General features: G+C 39.5%; 1 protein-coding gene across 1 annotated transcript in view; it reads left to right on the plus strand.

Moving 5' to 3' along the window:
- The first annotated feature begins 529 nt into the window (after window positions 1-529).
- TPPP (tubulin polymerization promoting protein) overlaps window positions 530-20,728 on the plus strand; it is a 78,261-nt gene continuing 58,062 nt past the window's right edge. The window contains exons 1-2 of the mRNA XM_057379056.1: window positions 530-603; window positions 13,176-13,427. Coding sequence (XP_057235039.1) covers window positions 13,180-13,427 — 248 coding nt within the window. The 5' untranslated portion in view covers window positions 530-603; window positions 13,176-13,179. The remainder of the gene's footprint in view (window positions 604-13,175; window positions 13,428-20,728) is intronic.

A 20,728-nucleotide genomic window follows, 5' to 3' on the forward strand; every position in this document is an offset into this window, starting at 1 on the left:
GACCTCAGGCTGCTCCCAGGCAGGAGACAAGCTGAGGGAAAGTGACGCTATTACGGAATTCCCGCTGCACCACACAGCCCAGTCTTTCACATGGTTTTAGTTTATGTCGACAACCCCAACTTCAAGCACAGCCGAGCGGCCACCCGGACCCAAAACTGCCCGAGCGCGGCGAGACACATAGGACATCGATACGCCTCGGTGTAAGAGGAATGGGAAGCACAGGATGCGCGAGCCGGACGAGGCTCCACCTGTCGCGGCGCACCTGCCGCCGCGCGTCGGGGCGAGCGGGAATAACGGGAATAACGGGGGAAATGGGGCCGGCGGAGCGCGGCCGCACCCGCGGCCCATTTAAGGCGGCAGCGGCGGCCGTCCCGCGGCCCCTCAGCCCGCGCGCGGGGGGCGGACGCGGCCCCGGCCGGACGGCGCGCGCCGCCTATGGGCGCTCGCGGCGGGCGGGCGGCGCCGCGCGCTCGCCAATGCCCGCGCGGGGGGGGCGGCGCCGCTGCAACGGCCGCGCCGGTTGCGGACACCCGCGGCTGCTCTCGAGCGCGCCGGACAGACCCGGCCAGCGCCGACCGGACCTGCCACCATCCACCACTGCCGGTGAGTGGCTCCCGGGACGGGCCGGGCGATCACCGCTCCCCGGGGTGGGTGGGGTGCGTGCTGTGTGCTGTGCCCGCTCCCTCCTTCCCATCGCACCGCTAATCGATCGCTGCTCGGTTATCGAAGGCGCGAGGGGAGGGGATGCTGGCGGAGCTGCCGGGGGTCTCGCAGCCTCAGTGCCCCCTCCCGATGCCCGTCCTCACGGGAGGGGCGCCCGAGCCCAGTCCGGCGCGGCCGCTGCCGCCGTTATGTAACGCCCGCGGGGGGCTGCGGGCGGCGGCTCCGCATCCTTCCTTGGGATTCACCTCTGTGCTGTCCCCCCCATCTGCTACGCTTCCTCCGCTCCTCCCGGGAATCGCGGGCAAGGGGAGCGCGCCTCAGCGCAGAGCTGCGCGCCTTCGCCTGCCTTGAGGACGGCTCCACAAACGCATCCCCCGGCCGCCATCGGGGAGGGTCGCGCGGCCGAAGCCCGCGTGGGACCCGGGGCGGCTTCCCGGCTCCCGGCGGCAGCAGATCCATGCCGGGCGATGCTGGAATGTGGCTGTGGGCTGCTGGCGAGCCCCGCTCTGCCCGCGCGGGCGTCTCCTGGAGTAGCCGGGAAGGAGCCACCTTGCGCGCACGACCAAATGCTCCGCAGTGAACAACAAAGCTTCGGCGGCTGCTGCTGCTTTTCACGCCCGTGTAGAGGCAGCGGTCCCCTTTTATGGAGACCGATGGGGAGAGGAGATTTGCCTTTTTTTTTTTTTTTTTTTTTTTTTTTTTTTCCTCTTCCCCTTCCTGTATTGCGTCCTCTACAAAACCAGCATCAGGTGTGGGTGTGGGAGACTATTTAGCGACTGCGGGGTAACACCCGCTGGTATACAGTCAAGCACTCAGGGGTGGAAAACAAGGACGAGACAAAATCCTGTGAATGAATCTGTTACCCCGGCTAGAACGTTAGGAAATAAATGCAGCTCCTGCYTGTGCACCCCCCGCCCCTTCTTCTGCCGCATTACCAGCGATTGCAAGTATTTCTCCAGCCCTGGGTAAAAGCTTCTGTACCTTGGCGAAATTATTCCAGGGGGAAGTTGGGTGTATGCTACAATATGCTGAACACACATGTGAAAAGCATGACATYTTCGATTCATGCAGAAGATGCTGCTGACAAACAATTTCCCTCTTTATGTTTTTCAGGGTTTACATGGGCAGGTTTGGGAGGGGCAGATTTTTTCAGATTTTTCAGAGGGTTGCATAACTGCTCATGTTTATTTGAAAAGGAAAGGAGGAGCAAACCCAAGCCCCAGCCTGAAATGAAACACATGATGTGAGACTGTCTTTTACTGAGCCTTCCCACTGTTTTCTCAACTAGCATCATTAAATAGCGTGCTTTAGAGGATTGGAAAGAATTAGCATGATAATAAAACATTAAGGTTTGGGTTTTTTTTCCTCTAGTGCTGTGAAAATTTCGGGGAAAACCAAAGAGATACCTATACACTTTCATAGTCTCAGGCTTAAAATAGCATCACTGTTTATTAAACCTATACAACGTATTTTTAAAATGGTAATGGCCATTTTTTAATCCTTTAGTGAAAAACCACTTCTTTATGTTTTTAGAGACCCTACCCAAACTCAGCATTTAATCTCCCCAATCCAAAATAAGATGCTGTTTTGAATGCCTTTGTACATCTCTGGGTCACAGTTACATGCTTTTAAATAGTCCATCATTTGTAACTGCTGAAGTGTATGTCCTGTATTAAATTATAGTACAGTGTAATGCTTATACAGCATGCCGTTCAAGGATTAAATTGCAGATAAAGTTCACATAGGAATCTCCTGCAGTGCTTGCACTTGATCCTTGTAAATCTAAGAAAAGATATTTATAAATGGAAAAATGCATCCAGCTACTAGTTGTTTCTCTATCAGATTTTATCTGTGGCTTGACTGGTGAAAAACAATCTCTTTTTACTTAATTTTTGTAGATATATTCATTCCAGTTACTTTCTGGAGGCAGCTGTTTGATAAAAGCTAGTTTTGCTTCTTGTATCTTGAGCCTAATTTGAAAAAAAGGGCTCTTTTAAGGAGGGAGGCAGTCAATTATGTCAAATTATGTTAAGTGTGTTCTCATTGTAGTTAGAAGCAATTAATTGTATTCACTGTATCTCATAGTGCTTCAGAGAATAAGCCATACAATGTTTAACCTTGATGATTTGTGTTCAGATTATAAACTAAAATACAAATTATACCACATACTTTTTTCACTTTACACACTTTGATTATGTAAGTCTCCAGTGTGAGGATGTGACCATACTCACAAGCCTCTCTCTATGTTTATATATTATCGTGTATATTTCATATATTACAACAAGAACAGTCATTCTGTGGATAGTCAGTCACTCAGTGATGTCATGTCCTTTTTATTTGTACATGCATGCTGTTTTCAGGCTTGCATAAATGGAATGGGGTCTCTTCAGCAAGCAACRAAGTTTGTTTTTGTCTCCCCCTGACAAACATTTTTATGTTGCACATAGCGAAAATTAAATGCAGGTATATAATTTCTACACCTACTGTTTCTCTGATACACTGGCATGACTACTGTGGACATAAGTGCTTCTAGAAGCTTCTTCCAGTTAGTTGAAAGGAAGTATTTTGCTTGCTCTTTGTATTGCCATAATGTCTGGGAACTGTGGTCAGCTTAACTAATTTGTTATGTCCAGCATAATGGAACAAAAACATGGGCATAGCTCCCTAAATATTACAATCCAAAACACAGAACAAGGAACTCTTAAGTGGTGCAAAAGAGGAATCAAGCTGATATTAAGAAGGATACTTTGGTATGTGTGTGCGTTATCCAGCTGTGTACTTTTTCATTCTSATGTGTAAGAGAATTGTAGAACTTAACATAAGACTCGCACCATCCTCTGAGGCGTATTCCTGGGATGTGAGAATGGCTTGGGTTTGAGGGATTTCGAAATGTTATCTAACTTGACTAAATGCTGATATTTAAGGTTAAAAAAAATCAGCCCAATATGAAAAATTTCTCTTCAGACTACCTATTTTTTCCAGTTTTTAAAGTTCAAGGTAATGTAAAATTTTGATATGGAGTTTTCATTTCAAATTCCAATTATGCAGGAAAAAAAAAAACCCATTGTTTTTCCTCTTCCTCAGTATTTCATATGAGCTGTTCTAGCTCTTTATTCATCTCATTCTTCTCATGTGYCTAAACCCCCCAGAAATGTATAATAACAAATACATCTTCAGCTGAAGGAAATTTCTGAGTGAATGCATCACTCCGCCCATTCCAAATTGCCCATGCACAGAAGTACTGCAGGAATTTCYGATTTCATTGTAGACTGGTTGTTGGGATGCTTTGGAATAGTAATGACAAGAATTGTTCATTGAAAGGATATGACTGGTAAAATACCCTTACATAAATATGGTCTTTAAGTACCCAGAGACTGTGCATGTGTTACAGGTCAAGTATGCATATCCTCCTCAGGTTTCAAGACACTCTTCCTGAGTGGGTGTTTATCTCAAGTGCTGACAGAGCAGAACAGACTGATTTTGTGCTGCTCAGTTTTCTTGGCTCACAGTGGTATGTCCATCAAAATAGATGGGACCTTTTTTCTATTGTTAGTTATAATGTGTGGTGGGTGGGCAATTCACTTTGCTGCTGCTAAGAGGGATTCTTAACTCTGTCAGAACTCCGAGGCAGCTGTGAAGAAGCTTAGGCTCTTACTCTTCCTAGTTGCCCTGAGGTTCCCACTTTCTTTTCCTCCTCATCCTTCTCTTGCCTTGTAGTGTCCTGAATTTGAGCGTGTCTGCCTTGTCCTGGATAGAAGCCGAAAAGCTGGCAACCAAGAGTGTAAAGACTGAAGCTTCAATGCATTATATGGCTGATGAAAAGATAAAAATGAATCTGCAGTGTCCCTGTTTTAAATAATCACATGAAGTTAATTTTTGCTCAGTTTGGCTTATCTCAGGGTATGCTTCTATGCCAGTGTTCATATATTGGGAGCATTTGACAAAATGAGYGCAGGGAAACTTGAAATAAAAATCAAGTACATAACAGTTTTTGCTTGAATCTCTGAGGGTTGCAGTCCTAGTTAAAATTCTTAAATGGTGTTTATTGCATCAATGCTAAGAAAATTCTTGCAATTTTTTCATTGTTGATGACACTGTTTAATTTATAAACAAACCTGATTCTGCTGTCTCTTCTGATTTAAGTATTGGGAGGAGTAGTGCCCAAGTATTTGATCTTAGAGGAGCTTGTAGATGTGAAAGAACTTACTGATTTAACAAGGGWAGTATTTGCCTTCTTATTTTGTACCAGGCTGTGGCTGGTTAAAAAAAAAATCTGTGCTTAAAGGTTGGTCTGTTGTCATGGATTCAGACAAACTGACATAGCAGACTTCAGTAACGTAAGGGATCTTCGGACAATCTAGTCTGATTCGTGTATTAGTTGTATTGAGTTAGTTATCTGAGAGCAGTAACCTACATTTGGTAAAAGTGTGTCTTTCAGAGATACTTGACTAAATGTATCTTCTGTATTAAAGGCAGTTTAAAGTGCAGACATGAGGATGTGAAATGTTTGCAGTTATTCTTGGAAGCTACCTTTAGTATCTGGCATGGTTGATTGTCTCTTCATAAGGAAGTCATGTTTCTAATTTGCTCTGGCGTAGCATGGATTTTCAGCTGTTGAGTTTTTTTATATCTTTGATGCTAAAGTACCATTTAGTAGGTGATTCAGTTTCTCTACAGAGGTATTTGGATCTCTCAAGAATTTGTACTGTAATTTGTAAAGTGTCTCATGATTTTGCATCTGTTGTATAATTTCTTTGATCRGAGGTGATATTTGTGTCTACTACTAAATCTTAAAGTCCTTTCAAGTCTGTTAGCTCAGTTTTTCGTAGATTTAATTCTGTCCCTGCCAATAGCATCAGTTTGGTCCTCCACATACTTTTACTTATGTGTGATACTGAAAGTCCCCCATCTTACTGGAGTTTGAAGTGATCTTTCTCCACAATCTTTGATCTGTTTTCATGGAGTGGATCTTCATTACTCATGACTTTTCCAGAAATATTTTAAGAGTGTTCTATGGAAGTTCTGGGTAGAGTCTGGTCTGGGTGGGGGTGGTGGGTGTATACAATATACAGTGTATGAAGAAATGGGGCTAAGCAAGCTCTACAATTKTAGTGGAACCTGTACTCAACTAATCCTAAAGTGATGACAGGCCCGACATGTTATTTGGAGCTGTAAATTAATTGTATGACTAACTGCTGTGGAGAGCAGCTGTTRTCTTCCACTCTTTTGGATCTGTGAGTCCCAAGACTTTTTTTGATATACCATGAAAAAGTACCTCATCTAAACTGTTAAGTCTCTTCTTTTGTGGTGCTTTAGGCGATGTCATATTCACTTTCCCCTGTGAAGGYGGTTCTAGAAACTGGCTCGTGTCTTTGCCTGTGTGGAAATTGCAGAACATTTGTGTCCAGATTATTCATCTACCAATGACAGCAGCCCGACAGAGCTTAGAATGAATACTTATGAAGTGGAGCTCTCAAATGGAGTAGTGGCATAACAAAGAAAAAAATGCATAATAAGAGTTCACCAGTGTATATGTTGTGGATGTCTGCATTTATGCTTTTATTTTCGTAGTTAAGCTTGTAGAAGTGACATAGTGGTATTACAGGATGTTGTAGAACTAGTTAAGAGTTAGCTAGATAGATACTTTTTCTGTACTTTTAAGTGTTATCAAGTGAACATGTTTTTTAAAAGAAATAAGTTGTGATAGAACTATTACTGATAAAACAAGTGCTTTGTTTGTATAAAGAGGTGACATGTATGAAGTGGTTCTTTGAAATGGAGGAATCTAATTTACTAAGAAGCAAAATTAGTTTTGTGTAAGTGATATTGTAAAAGTAACTGGCTGAATAGCAATAGTTTTTAGAAATATAACAGTAGCAATAATTTGTCAATGGTCAGAGTAATTTCTCTGCTCTGTAACGTGTTTTCTAAGTTAGAGTCTGTGATGGTATATGTGATGGCATATGTTCGCAGTCTGAAATACTGTTTTGCTGAGGAGAAACATTGGACAGTTTTAAGTAGGTGCCTTTTCTGTTAGTGTATGTGTGTCCTGCTGAAGGTCTAAATGTATCTGCATGGTCTGGCCAGCCTTGCCCTTGTCCATTGTGCTAAATTCACATATATTGCTAAGAGAGGTCGAGGTTTAGCCATGCAGCTCCTCATAAAGCCTGTGAAAGAATTGAATTTTCTTTAGAGAARGATGGGTTTAACTGTAGATAGAATTTTTCGCTTTGCTTGTTTTGCAGTGGTCTCTGCTCTTTTGCCTTCTGTATTAAATGCTAGGGAAAATGGATGGCTGTCATTCACTTCAACATCACATGTGGAGAAATATACTCAGAGCAGATCTCTGAAGAGAAATGCCTTGACTKGTTCCTACCAGTAGCTGTGAAGGAAGCTTAAGTGAAGCTTTAAGAGCAGTCTAAAGCATTGCATTTTATTGGGAGGATGTTGCATTTCTCCATCTGTTTRTCCTTCCCTAAGCTTGAATGTTTATGCAGAAATGTAGGGAAAAGATTCCATCTGCTGTACTTTGTCTCTGCTGTTTTTTTATTTGGCACAAATAATTACAGACAGAAAATAAATGAGAATTCCCTTTCATTGCAGTTTTGTAAAATTTTTATAACAAGGGGAAGGTGGATCGAATATTCAGTCAGATGCATTCAGACAAATTCAAATGCCTTGTGGAGTTTCATAATTCATTATGAATTCAATTAACTTGTAAAAATAGCATCTCATGTGCTCATTGAAAAGTTGCTTTCTCTTTTGCTTGGATTGGGCTGGAATGTCTTAAGAAATTGTGGATGGCAATTAATTGTGGTGCATTGTGTAAGTTTTAGCAACAATGAAGAAACAGATTCTGATAGAAATTGTGTCTTAAACGGTTGCATCCTTACCAACACTTGTTGTGTAGGAAAAATGAGCAGGAGAATGGAAGRTAAAACCAGGTAACACTTAGCATACAATGCTAGTTGTCTGGTGCATATGGTGGAAAGGATTAAAAAATTAGGGAGGGATCAGGGCTAAGATCGAGAGACTGAGCAGATTATGCATTTTCAGTTGTAGGAACCTGAGGAATTTACGCTGCAGAGTTTGGATGTTAGCTAGGTGGTGGCCTTGATGCTCAGTGTAAACTTTGGGGTCTTGTATCATCGTGTTGTGGGTTKCACTGGAGCTAGGTGTTACAACTGGGAAATAGGGCGGCCCTGTGCAAACGTGTTACAGGAAAGACGAGATGCTGTTGCAGTACCATTATTGCATTGCAGCTGTGCCGTTTTGCTGTTGAATCTTCTCTGCAAATTCATCAATCGCAGTCAGAGCTCTGCTTGATTCTTTGAATGATTCTGCTGTGAAAAAAGTATGAATTGAAAGTTTTCCATAGTTCACACTAGACTTTTGACCTCATTTTAGCCAATTCTTGATTGATAAATATTCTAAAGAACAGTTTTTAAATACACTGCCTTTTCCATTAACATGAATGTATCGGAGGCTGCACTAATGCTGTACTGTTCATTTCCATGGCAGTTAATGTTGTGAGATGATTTCCATTAAAACTGTTTTTTTTTAACACTTTTTAAAACTTGCTGCAAATGAAAGCAATTAGAGGTGAGCTAGACCAAGCAGATGAGAAAATACATGGTAGAGCCCAAAAGGACAGGCATTCAGATTTTTGTATCCTGTTGAGATTTTTTTTTTTTTTTTTGGTAAAAAACTTTTTGTGTGTGGAGATCCAAAAGTGAATTAATAGAATTGCAGTTAGTGAGAATGTATTTGTATTTCCTTTATCGAGTCAGAGAATGTTGGTTCTTCAGAGTATCCATTACACTCATGTGCCTGCTTTATGTGATCTTAGTAATTAAAGTAATGTAGAGTATGGGTCCCAGGGTCTGCATGATGTTCTGAATACTGGCAGCAGAACAGACATGTTTCTTCATCCCTCTTCTTCGGTTTCCCTATCTGTGGCATGGCAGCAATGATAACTTGTGTTACAAATACTGATCTTTCACTGAGCCAATAAGCCATGAAATAGTTCTCAGGGACAGGGCAGGGAAGGTGCTGTGCTGAATTCTGACCTAATAGGATACATGCATATTCAAAGAGCTGCATAAGCTTCTGAGATTGATGGCAAAAATGCTCTGTTTTAGTAAGTGKTCAAATCTTCCTTGCTGCTGAGAGATGGATTACTTCTAAGAGCAATTCSCACAAATCTAAATCAAAGCCATACCAGAATTCCTGCAATTTGTTGACACCTGGAGAAGGTGTGGATCAGTGAAAGAATAAATTAATGTAAATCCTTCAGTAGAGTTGGTCAATGGTCAGTATTGAGACTTTGGGTGTTTACAAAGCTATAGAAAATTGACCGCTGAAATTCACAGAAACAATAACTTCTTGTCCCATGTTTTATGGAAGAATCCAGGCTAATGAGTGACTATCTAGTGAAAGTGTCAAAGCCGTCTGTCTGCAGATGAGTAGGTATTGTAGTCTCAGTCTGAAAGCAAGTTTGATGATACTAGAAAACTTTTTCTAACGGGTTAAGCATGTGCTGAGAGCACAGATCTGCAGTTTCAGTCTATTTAGCATAAGATAATCGTGATGTCAGTGACTAACATCAGTWAACATGAGTTGGTTTGATCCCTGCCTTAAGCTCTGCATAATGTGCTGTATTATTTACCTACTGCAGAGCGGGGGAAGGGACAAGAAGCGGTTTTTTCATGTTGCTAAAGGACATAGACTACAACAGTTCATAATCTTAACTGTCTAAATATTCTGTGGGCTTCTGAAGCTCCATTTTTGGGGAGATAGTTGTTCTTTTACAAACCTCCTAAACTTTAGTGTCTGCTTTTCTCTCTTTCTTACCTGGCTGCTTTGGGTGATGTGGACCTGCTTGGTTGGAGCAAGCAATATTTGGAAGAGAATAGCCATGAACACCAATCTCCCCTTCCTTCTTTCTGCTGGCTCTGGATTGGTATTATCTAATTGTGTATATAGTAGACTTTTTGGATGGTGATGGAAGGCATTTCTTTGGTTAACTGTAATTGCTGGAGTCAGCATCTACACAGTTCAGGCTGTTGAAAGTGGCYTAATTTTGTTTTATTGAATTTTAAATTCGATATTCTAGAGTAATCACTTTCTTCTGTCTCTTCCACCTGTACATCTTGCTATGACCTCATCCCAAATTGCTGCTAATCTTTACTTCTAGCAGAAGCTATCAAGCACCTTTTAATCCCTTTGACCAGTTAAAAAGGGTAAGGAACACCCAAAATGGTATTTGATCTTGAATTTTGGTCAAAGGCGGTATTCTTTATTTCTRTTTGAGAGATCATTTCCTCAACATGACACGATCTCCTTCCTTATCTCTAACACTAAAAGAAGTTAAAGGAGCTGACCCCACTAAAAGTCTGATTTCATGTCCTGTGTTGTGCAGTTCWATACCTTCTAATTGTAGTATGTTAATAAATATAGTTCTCTTCACACTGTGTTGTTTGTAATATCAAGAAAGAAAAGTTTAAATTGAGATTAGGTAATTTTTTCATAAATCCAGGTAGCTTCTTTTTAATATATTTCATGCTATTACATAGGATTTTAACAAGTAAACTGTAATTATGATTCAGCAAGGAGTGTCCATGATAATATTTGGCAACCCCACAGAGCTCTAGTTTTAATCTGTCATTGACTTTCCACTTTAGATGGTGAGAATTTATTTGAAATGAGTGTGTTTTGCATACCAGATTTTACCATTCAAAACTAAAGCCTTTTCTGTAGCGTGTCTGTACTCCTGATGCAGAACWACTAAAAACACCCAATACAAAGTCCATTTATTGATGAGTGAGAGAAATAGGTCTGAAACTATCTTTCTGAAGACCAAGTATGTTCCTTTGAACATTTGTCCTATAACAAGTTTATAAAGTTTTAATTTATTTGCTATTGAAACTAAGTAAAAAATAGTTCCAGTTGATACAGCTATCTTATTCAAGGCTGTATAGAACACCAAAACATGATTCTGCTGTGCTGTGCAAAGTTGACTTATGGTTATAGGCAGCAAAGCGTTAAGCAAAATGGGCCAACAAGGCACTGACACTGGCTAAAGAAAGATTTTGTTCAGGAGATCCTTAAAAATGTAGGCATGTGGTTATTTTCAGATGAGACAGAGTGGTACAGATGTTTTCTTGTTTATAGCTAGTAAAGTATGCTATCGTTGTATCTTTTAAAGATATTCACACTGAGTATAGCTTCTTAAAAGGATTGGTAAGGGCAAGAAGGAGCTATCCCTGCAATTCTCTTGGAAAGTTTATTTGCCACAAGATAAAATTACAAAATTATGCAAACTATACATACTTTACCATGGCAAGTCTCCACCTTCTTCTGTCCTGTAGCTTGTGTACGAAGATAACTTTGATTTCTAATATCCTACACAGACTTTTTTTTTTTTAATCTGTGTTCTCTTTTTCTAGCCAGTYAGTATTAGCTTGGAAAATTTTTGACTGTATTTCAGTCCCCACTTGATTTGAAAAGGTACAAGCTTGGAAGAGGCTTCTGCTTTTGGAAGTCAAGCTTCCTTGAACATAGAGGTACATCTTAGATCTTCATGATACGATTTTTAATGCAATACTCCTTTGTATACATTGTGTCAATATTTTTTGTTTTCTTCTTATATTSTCTTACTGCTGTTTTGGTAGAAAAAAATGTAGCCTTATGAAACAGAAGATTTTATCTAGGCATGTTTTGGTAAAAATGTGTGCATCTGTAATGTTTGTAGTAGATTACAGTTTACTGTGCATGCTTTTTTTGGAGTTTCAGTCTTGGGGTGCTTTCAGTTAAGTTTTTTGAGGTAAAATTCCACCTCTTTGGACAGTAGGCMGGATGCAAAGAAAATAGAAATGGGACTTGGTTACTTTTAAAACTACTTAATGACTTGACATTTTCAAACTCTTTTTTAGCCGTCTGTGCTTCTCTTTTTATTTTATAGGTGCACACAGAATTCTCAGTCTACAGTTAATAAATTTCTGTCATTAATTTTAGTTTAGCATTTTGGTTTCTTGGCCAAAACTCGTGCTGAGTATGCAAATAAAACAGATATATATAACAGGGCTTAATGTATAACAAGGGATTTAAGCATTTACTTGAGTGTTTTCAAAATAGCCAGTAGTGCTTTGGCCATGCTGTGTTTGCTCAAGTGTGAAGGACAAAGGTCCTTTTAGTATGTTTTTTAATTAAAAAATTCTTCCTAATCAAAAAGCTTAACAATAACTGCTGCATAGCAAGTAGCTGTGGTTGGTTCTGTTACAGTGTGCGGGAAAGGGTATGCTGTGGTTGTTCAAGTGATAGGGTTTGAACAGTATAGAAAGGGGTAGAATTTTAGAACCCTTTCCCTTGCTGAGGCATTTGTATTGATGTACACTAAATAAGATCTTCCTGTCTGATGCAGAAGTAAAACCTTAATTAGAAATACCTACCGATCTCTGTGTATATTAATCACATCCCATGTACAGCTGGGACTTTGGAAGAAAGGGCTGGTGAATAAGCCTTTATCTAGCATTTGCCAAACTTCTGATACCTGAAGCATCTCTTTATGGGTTAAAATTTGTAGCAGCACCAGACTGTGCCGATAGTCTGTATGCAGCTGTTGGGGCAGGCAGGCAGTGTACCCTTGTGCCAAGGTTTTTCAGTGCCTCTTAYTTCTGCCATGCCAAGAGTGCATGGGGAGAAGGCAAAGATTCCTGTGACATGCTTCTGGCACCTTAGGGTATTTTTTTAATGAAGACACATGAAAACAGTATTCTGTTGCTCAGTTTCATTTAAAAGGCAAACGTATCCTATATCTTCTTGGAGTAGTCTGAAACTCCTTGTCTGCAGTGACATCCCCTCTCAGTATTCCTGTCTCATGGATGTGTTCATTCCAAGTGAATTCCACAGCTACAGTTCTTTGGGCATAAACTTGAGAAATTAATGGTCTTGATAAGAAGAGAGACTTGTCTTGTCCTTGTTAGCCCTTACATAATATAAGGGTTCTAACATTAATATTTTTGCTGTGCTTCAAAAATATTAAATTTTTCAGTTAAAAAAAAACCTAAAAAGCCACAGTCCAGTAAATAAAGGAATGTTTATTTTTCCTTCAGAAAAATGAGTAGATAGTAATGCCTACAATGTAAAGCACATACTTCTATTCAAGTCAACAGAGTGACTGTGCTGATTGTCATTTAAAAAAAAAAAAAAGAAGAAATCCAATATTAAGTGTACTTTTCTTGGCTGATGCAATGATGGCGAAACTAGTTTTGTGTCTAGTTTCTTGCCCTGCTGTTTCTTTATTTTAAATGTACTAGGTATTTTCCTAGATGGTCAGAGAGTTATATAGTTCTGTTTTAGTCTGATGTTTGATGGTGGAGGACAGTGAGTTCACGCTAATTTCATAGGCCATTTATTCTTAATATGTTGTGACATGGACTGTAGCATGTAGATTGACAGAAAGTAATCTAGTACAAATTAATGTAATAAATTTACCCTCTTTTTCTTTGCAGCACAATGGCTGAAAAATCTGCCAAACCAGCAAAAAGATTATCCACTGACTCAAACTCTCAGGAGGGAGCTGCGGCAGGAGAAATAAGTGCTCTGGAAGAGGCCTTTAGAAAATTTGCAGTCCATGGTGATACGAGAGCCACAGGAAAAGAAATGCATGGGAAGAACTGGACAAAGCTATGTAAGGACTGTAATGTGGTAGATGGGAAGAATGTGACAACCACAGATGTTGACATTGTCTTCAGTAAAATCAAGTAAGTTCTTTTTAGCCGTAATTTCATTGTCTTCCCCCTCCATGTTTTGTAGATACCATTTAAATTTACCTTCTGCTGCTCACTGATGATGTGAGATGCTGTATGTCCTTGTAAAAATCAGTATTTCTTGTTCCTTTACAAAATTTTATTGCCTGGTCTGAAGATACATCTTTCAGCTTTTGACCTGCTATCTCAAATTGACTTCAGCTTCACAGGTGTTATACTGTACAAAGAGGTATGATGTGGTCAGGACAAATGCAGACTATTTCAGTAAATTGGACTGCAGTAAGTGCTGTCAGTGTTTCCTGGATGATACCTGAATGAAGTCAGGATGTCAGGATGTTCTTACCAAAGCTTGGCCTCAGAGGACTGAGGCTAAGGTGGRATACATGCTGAAAGCCAATGTTCTTACAACAGCCGTGATATCCAGCGCAACACTAGCTCAGGTTTGAAGTGTAGGGCCGTGCCAAACTGATGGTTAATTTGTGATGCTGACCCATGGCTGTGATGGATTAGGATTTTCTTGGTGATCTGATTACTTTTTTGTGACCAGAGTGGAGCTTTAGTGAAACTTTATTCCCAGGTTAAAAACCTAGGCAGTCTTAGTCAGAAAYTTGTCAAATCTAAGAGAAGATAAAGGAAATACGTTGACAAGGAATTAATCTGTTATGGCATACTCTGTATGAAGCCCCAAATTAACTTCTTTTGTTTTGCTTTATATGTAGAATTGGGTTTTTTTACCTCTTCCCCTAGCATCTGATGTGATAGTCTTGTCTTTTCTATTTTTTGTTACCGCAGTTACTGTTTAAATTGACTCACACCTCATTGTGTTGAGGGACATGCTTTTTAAAGGAATCSCTTAATTGTACTTGTAGCTTGTAGGAACACTTGTTTGGCTTGTGTTCTCAACTGCTGTGGTGTAATGCTGGGAGAACATGCAAACTACATTGCTTACAAGGTAGTTGGAAAACCTTGCTACAAGCACTGATCCTTTAGAGTGCATCAAAGGGGAGAAAGGCAGAGAAGAAAAGACATTTAATCTTAAAAGTTGTCCAGTATAACATACATAGTCAGAATAACCATACTTAGTTGATTTCTTTCTTTGTTTCTTTTCTCCTTGGGGATCTTGTCTAGACAATTGAAAACACTACATATGTACATTCTCATCTTCTTGTCCTTGTGTCAGTCCCTGCTCATATTTTCTTGAAACTTGTATTGCTAGAGTCAGAGAACTGGCTTATTTGAAATGGCTGTTTAGGCTGTAAGATTTTGTTTCTTGATCTGTGATACTTTCAGATTTTCTTTGACTTTCATTGGCTTAAAAATTTGTTTTATTATTTCCTGTAGATAGGTACAGTCTTAGTGCTACTTGCACATATCAGATTTTCTTTTCTTTCTTTAGTGATAGGACCAACCCCATGATATGGTACAAACTGACGTGCAGCATTAGCAGATACAAAGAAGTATCTGGTGTGGTGACTGCTGGGGCAGGAGGAGTCCACTCCTCTTCCACAGGAATAAGTTGTGAGGTAGCGGGTACCTGAGGCTCCCAGGGAATGCTGTTGAGCGCTTTGTTGAGCTGTTGTTGARTGCTCCCAGCTCAGCTTAGGGGTTCTTGTCTCTGTGGGAGAGGGCTAGCTCAGCAGTTTCTCAGACCTCGCTCCTGTGACGGCTGTTAAGTGTTGTCATTTCTCTCGCAAGAGGCATGCCATCTTTTCCTCTGTCCAGTTGTCCTGGTTTCACCCCAGCCAGCAGCCAAGCCCCACACAGCCACTCACTCACTCCCCCACCAGCAGGACTGGGGAGAAAATGTAAGGAGTAAAAGCTGGAAAACTCATGGGTAGAGGATAAAGATAGTTTAATAGGAAATGCAAAAGCCAGGCACAAAAGCAAATCAAAACAAGGAATTAATTCACTGCTTCYCATGGACAGGCAGGTGTTCAGCCATCCCCAGGAGAGCTGAGGCCATTACATGTAATAGTTACTTGGGAAAACAATCACCATTATTCCAGATATCCCCCCTTCATTCTTCTTCTCCCTTTATATACTGAACATGACCTCATGTGCTCGGGAATATCCTTCTGGTCAGCTGGAGTCACCTGTCCTGGCTGTGCCTCCTCCCAACATCCCAAGCACCCGCATATTCCCTGCSAATGTGGCAATACAAAAAGCAGAAAAGGTCTTGGCTTGTGTAAGCCCTGCTCAGAAATAACAAAAACTTCTCCTTATTATCAACCCTGTATTCAGCAAAAATCTAAAACACAGCCCCACAGCAGCCACTGAGAAAAAAATGAACTCCACCCCAGCCAAAACCAGCACACTAGTATTTTGTATCTTAGTAGATAACTACATCAAATGCAAAAGTATGTTAGTCTTAATTGTTTATTATTTGTTCATTCTTCAACCTGTATAACATGTATTTTATATATAAATTATTTCTAAATTATATTGCTTAAGGGGCAAATGGAAAAGTCTACAATAGCTGAGATTTGCTATCTTTATTAGGAAGGTTTCTGTTTTCAAGTATATGCTTTCAGTAGATATACTTCCACATTTTCTTAACTGTTGGGGATTTTCTGGGTTTTTTACATTTTTTTTTCCTGAGTGCATATGTCAGCAATTCTTTTGAGTCTGGATCACATTTATTTTACATATAGTATTTTAGTTTTTAAAAAGGGAAGATCTAATGGCTGTGGGAACTCAAGTGTCAGTAATATGCTGTAATTTAGGAGAGTTAAGCATGAGTACATAGGATTTCTCAAGCATGATCAGACAGCTCTTTTTCATTGCTTTCTCTTTTACTTCACATTTAACCCTACACTCAAGGATAATGCATCAAAGCAGGCATACTCTCATAATAAACTCATACTAATTTTTATTTTGCAAGCAGCTGTTTCCTAGCAGAGCTCTACAACTTTTTGACAAACCAAGTTTTCCCCCATTTGWGTTAAATGTAAAACCTTAAACACTATAGAAGAATCTCCAGTTCCCCCCAAAAGTGCAGACTGCAGCTTCCAAGCCTCAATAATTCTGCTTATGGTTACCTTAAGGCTCTGTGCTTCACCCTTGATTTTGGGCTCTTGAACTTAACTGTGTCTCACAAGATTAGCCTCAGCCTGGGATTTTTATGATCAGCCAAAGTGTGGTTCAGTGGAATGGGGCTGGTGGATTTTGGAAGTTGTAGRTTAGCTAGGGAACACAGCAAACATAAGAAAAAGCATTTGTCATACCCAACTACAGTTGCCATCTAGCATTGTGTTAGAACTTCCAAACATAATTTTTTTTGGTTCTATTGCTGGGAAGCCACTATGTTTAGCAGGGTTGTTTTCTAGCAGGCTATACTTAGAATTTATGGCAATGGCACAAGTTGTTCAGACACTAGAAAATAAATAATCTAGTAGAAATGTTCTTTGGGTTTATGAGTTACTGGGTATAAAGCCCACGCTTGTTGTCTTGCTRACTTTCCCAGACTTCATTTATTATTCTGCGACAGATACTGGCAAAATAGGTGGGAACTAAATGTTGCTGATAGGGTAAAGTAACAAGGAAAATTAATAAGAGAGATATTTACTGAAGAGCTACTGAAAGATAATGTTTTATTCGCTGATTTGCAACTTTCTCTACTCCGAGAGAGATTTTATCTTTAAAGTAATGAACACTTTTGTAGACTTAACACCCCCTTTCCGCCTCTGCCAAACCAAGTGAACAAAACTTCTGAAAGTTTTAAATAGTCTGTGATACTTCTTCAAAGCTGGGACGCATATATCTGTCTTTCAGAGGCTAGTTCATTTCTGCTTAAGTTCAATGTTATTATGAAGGCTGAAGAAATTCCAGTGAGCCTTTGTTACAAATAAGAAAAGAAGTCTAGAATGTGTGAGGATATCAGATCAGACTGAAATGTAATTTGTCTGTTTATCTTGGATAAAAGGTCTGCTGAAGGCCTTCGTGTGAGCACAACATTTATATATACTTGAGGATGAAAAAGAGTAGTCTAATGCAAAGAATCCACTGTAGYAGACATGAAAGAATTATTGCTAGAATTGCATTCTTTGGTCTGAAAATATGTAAATTGGGTGATCTCTCCCTTCCCTCACAAACATTTTTGCTAACAGTATTTTGTAGAGAGTGGTGGATTGCAATATAAGTTTGTGTTWGTTAAAACTGTCAGCTCAGAAAACAAGAAATGAAATAACAAAGAAGTCTGCAGTGGAATTACTTGAAATGAAAAGCTAAAGCCTGCTTATGAGAGTAGTCACATATGAATATTTATGATTTGCATCCCTGGAGAGTAGATAGAAACCACCTACAAATATTTGGATTGCATTMATACAGTTCAGAAAGGCTGTAGTTTCTATAGGAAGTAGAAAAGTAAACTTCTAAATTTTTTGAGATTATAAAGCTTACAATGTCATTAACTTTCCATGCATGTAGTACCTGGAAGAGCAAAAGAAATTGTGAATTACAAAGTTGTACCATATCTTATGGGATGAAATATGTTAAAAAGSCAACAGAAGTGTAGATAACTGGAAATGTAATTATGCAGTAAGCTTTCTTTTTTGTGGTTTCATGATCAATACTTGAGATGTTGTACTCCTTTCTTTGTATGTTCCTTGGACTACATAGAACAGTAACAATGGTTGCAGGGTCAATTTTCATTTCAAAGCTAGCTTAAAGTTATGTAAAAATCCCTTCTACTAACTTGTACCAGGAAGACTTTTTCTGTGGAAATGACAAAAATGAAGCAACCTCTTCTCAGAAAAAAACAGCTAAGATGATTGTTAAAAAAAAAAGCCTGAAAATACTTCATCGGAAGTCATTTTTTTAACTGGTCCTTAAATTCACTGCCATACTGGAAGACAAAGAAAACTCACAGTCATATTCTATAGGAATGGAAGTTTTCATAAATTACTGTATCTGAGATTTTTGTGATGGGACCAAAACTAGTACTCCAGCTTCTTTTTTGTTACGACAGTATCTTMAATTTCCCTGTAGCTCAGGTTTCTGCTAAAATGTGGGGATTTAGTATAAGTATCTTAGTACTGTTACATCATTCTAAGCATTCTGARCCTTATATAGACATATTTTTATTTTTTTAATGAAAACTGGTAATGCAGTCTGGGGCTACTGAATTTGGAGACATACAATATGCAGACATGCAATAGCATTTGAAGATGGATGTTTTTCATGAGTGGGATTTCCCTGGGTATCTTTTCAGTAGCTGAAACACTTGCCTGCTTTCTTGGAAAATTTCTTCGCTAACTCACAGTTTGTTTTGTGGTACTCTTCCAGAGCTACAAAAGTTTGTAGGCTGTGTGTCTTGTATTGTGCTTGCAGAGTGCAAATATGGATTTAGAGAATCTTGTTGCCTTGGAGAAAGCAAGGTCATTGGTGACAGAGAAGGGCACTGGAGGGTTCTGCATTTGGTATGAAAAGCAGCATGTGGCTGCATTCTTCTTATTCCAGCAAAGCAGTGAGACGCAACAGTCTAAGAACTTCAGGATTTTTGTATTAAGGAAAGCAGAACACCCAAGAATAATAGATGCTGCTGAGCTCTGACCAGCATTCTAGTCATGTTGCCTTAGGAACTTAAATTTCTTTGTTTATTGGGGGTCAACAACTGCTCTGGGAAATTTGATATGTTAGCTATGCCATACACATACTCCACTTGTTGTATGTAGTTAACATGGTAATAGTAATAGCCCTGATATAAATACCTCTGCTCTTATTTTAGAACACTTACCACTCAGCACTGCAAGAATATGCTTTAAGCACTGCCATAAAACTGCTAATTCTATGACATTATTAGATAGAAAAATAAAAATATTTCTGTTTACACTGGCATGTTACTATGGTTGCAGGCAGGCCTGGGTGATGTCAGGCCTTGGATCCATTGTGAGCATTTATTTAGGTAGTCATCTCCATAGAAACATTTGTTTGTTTTGATGTTACTATGTGTTAAATTTTAAACAAATTTTTGTGGTTCTATACTGGATTGTTGATGAAGATTAGTTAAGCTACAGAAGCTTTGTAAATATACCTTACTCCCCACCCTCTAAAATGTTCTTGGTGAAAGATCAAGTGAAAACATAATTGTCTTCTGAAATTCCTTTAGTAGATCCTGATATTGCTTTGATATGTTTTCTTGTTGCTGAGGAAGCCATGTATTCTAAAGGCCATAAAACTCTCCTCCATGTTTTTGAGAAAGGAAGGTTTTGTTCCCATGGAGAATCTTCACAACACACTTTATTGTGCCCTGACTTTTGAGCAGACCCACCCGTGCTCTGTCCGCAGTGTCTTGCACACTTGGCTGTTTAGCCTAGTTCCCACAGCCTGGATCAGGTCTCTGCAGGAGTGCTTCCACCTGAGAGCTCCTAGGCCTTAATGCAGCAGTAGTTCCCCATGGCTGCAAGACTGGAAGAAGTGAATTGTATAATGTTTGCTCTGAGAAGCTGGCAAGAAAACTTGGCAAGAATGAGTACGTCGTTTCCCCATTTGTCAGCTGTAATATAATTGTTGTCTTTTCTTTATATGGAACAATTATGATACTTCTTGCTTTCGTAATGTATTTGAAAAGACTAGTACTTTGACACCTGATCTCATTCAAAACAAATACCTATCCATGAGGTTTCTCTGAAGTAAATAGTCTTTAACAGAGATTTTTATTGAAGCCTCTCTTAAATTTTTTAAGCATGTAAATAAGTATGAAGTGGTCTTCATACGTAAATGAAGCCCCTAGTAGTTGCAAGCTGTGTTTTACATCCCCACTGGAGACATTCTTTTGATAATGACTTAGAAAAGGATTTTTGTGGTCCTACTTTATGCATGAAGTAGGCATAACTGTTAACTTTTGTAAATTAATATGTATGCATCAAGTTCTAAGGGGTTATAGAACAATATGCAGAGCAAATTACTCTGATAAGTCTCAGGCAAATTGTGAARTTATGTATTTTTAGGTAGAAATGTAAGTAAGTTTCAACAGAAAGCGTTCTTTGCCACATCTATATTTTAATTGAAAGTAAGGTCCATTTGCCTTCATTGCCCAAGGAGCYGAATGTAATGTTGCCATTTGCACTTTATCCTTCAAAGGCCTTTTATTTAAAAAACCAAAGCATCTCTTSTCCCACTTCTGCCAAGAGGCATAAATTCTAAAATTAAAACAGTGATTCCATATGAGAAGGAAGAATGTTTTAAATTCACTTGCTGTTACACATGCTTGTTTTATGCATGTATGATGGTTTAATTTTGTACCTGTAATGATGTTTGTAAATTAGRATTTTAGAAACACCATTCTACCTAAGCAG

This window comes from Malurus melanocephalus, unplaced genomic scaffold (genome assembly GCF_030028575.1).
Source record: "Malurus melanocephalus ecotype Western Australia unplaced genomic scaffold, MMel_1.1 scaffold_383, whole genome shotgun sequence".
NCBI lineage: Eukaryota > Metazoa > Chordata > Aves > Passeriformes > Maluridae > Malurus > Malurus melanocephalus.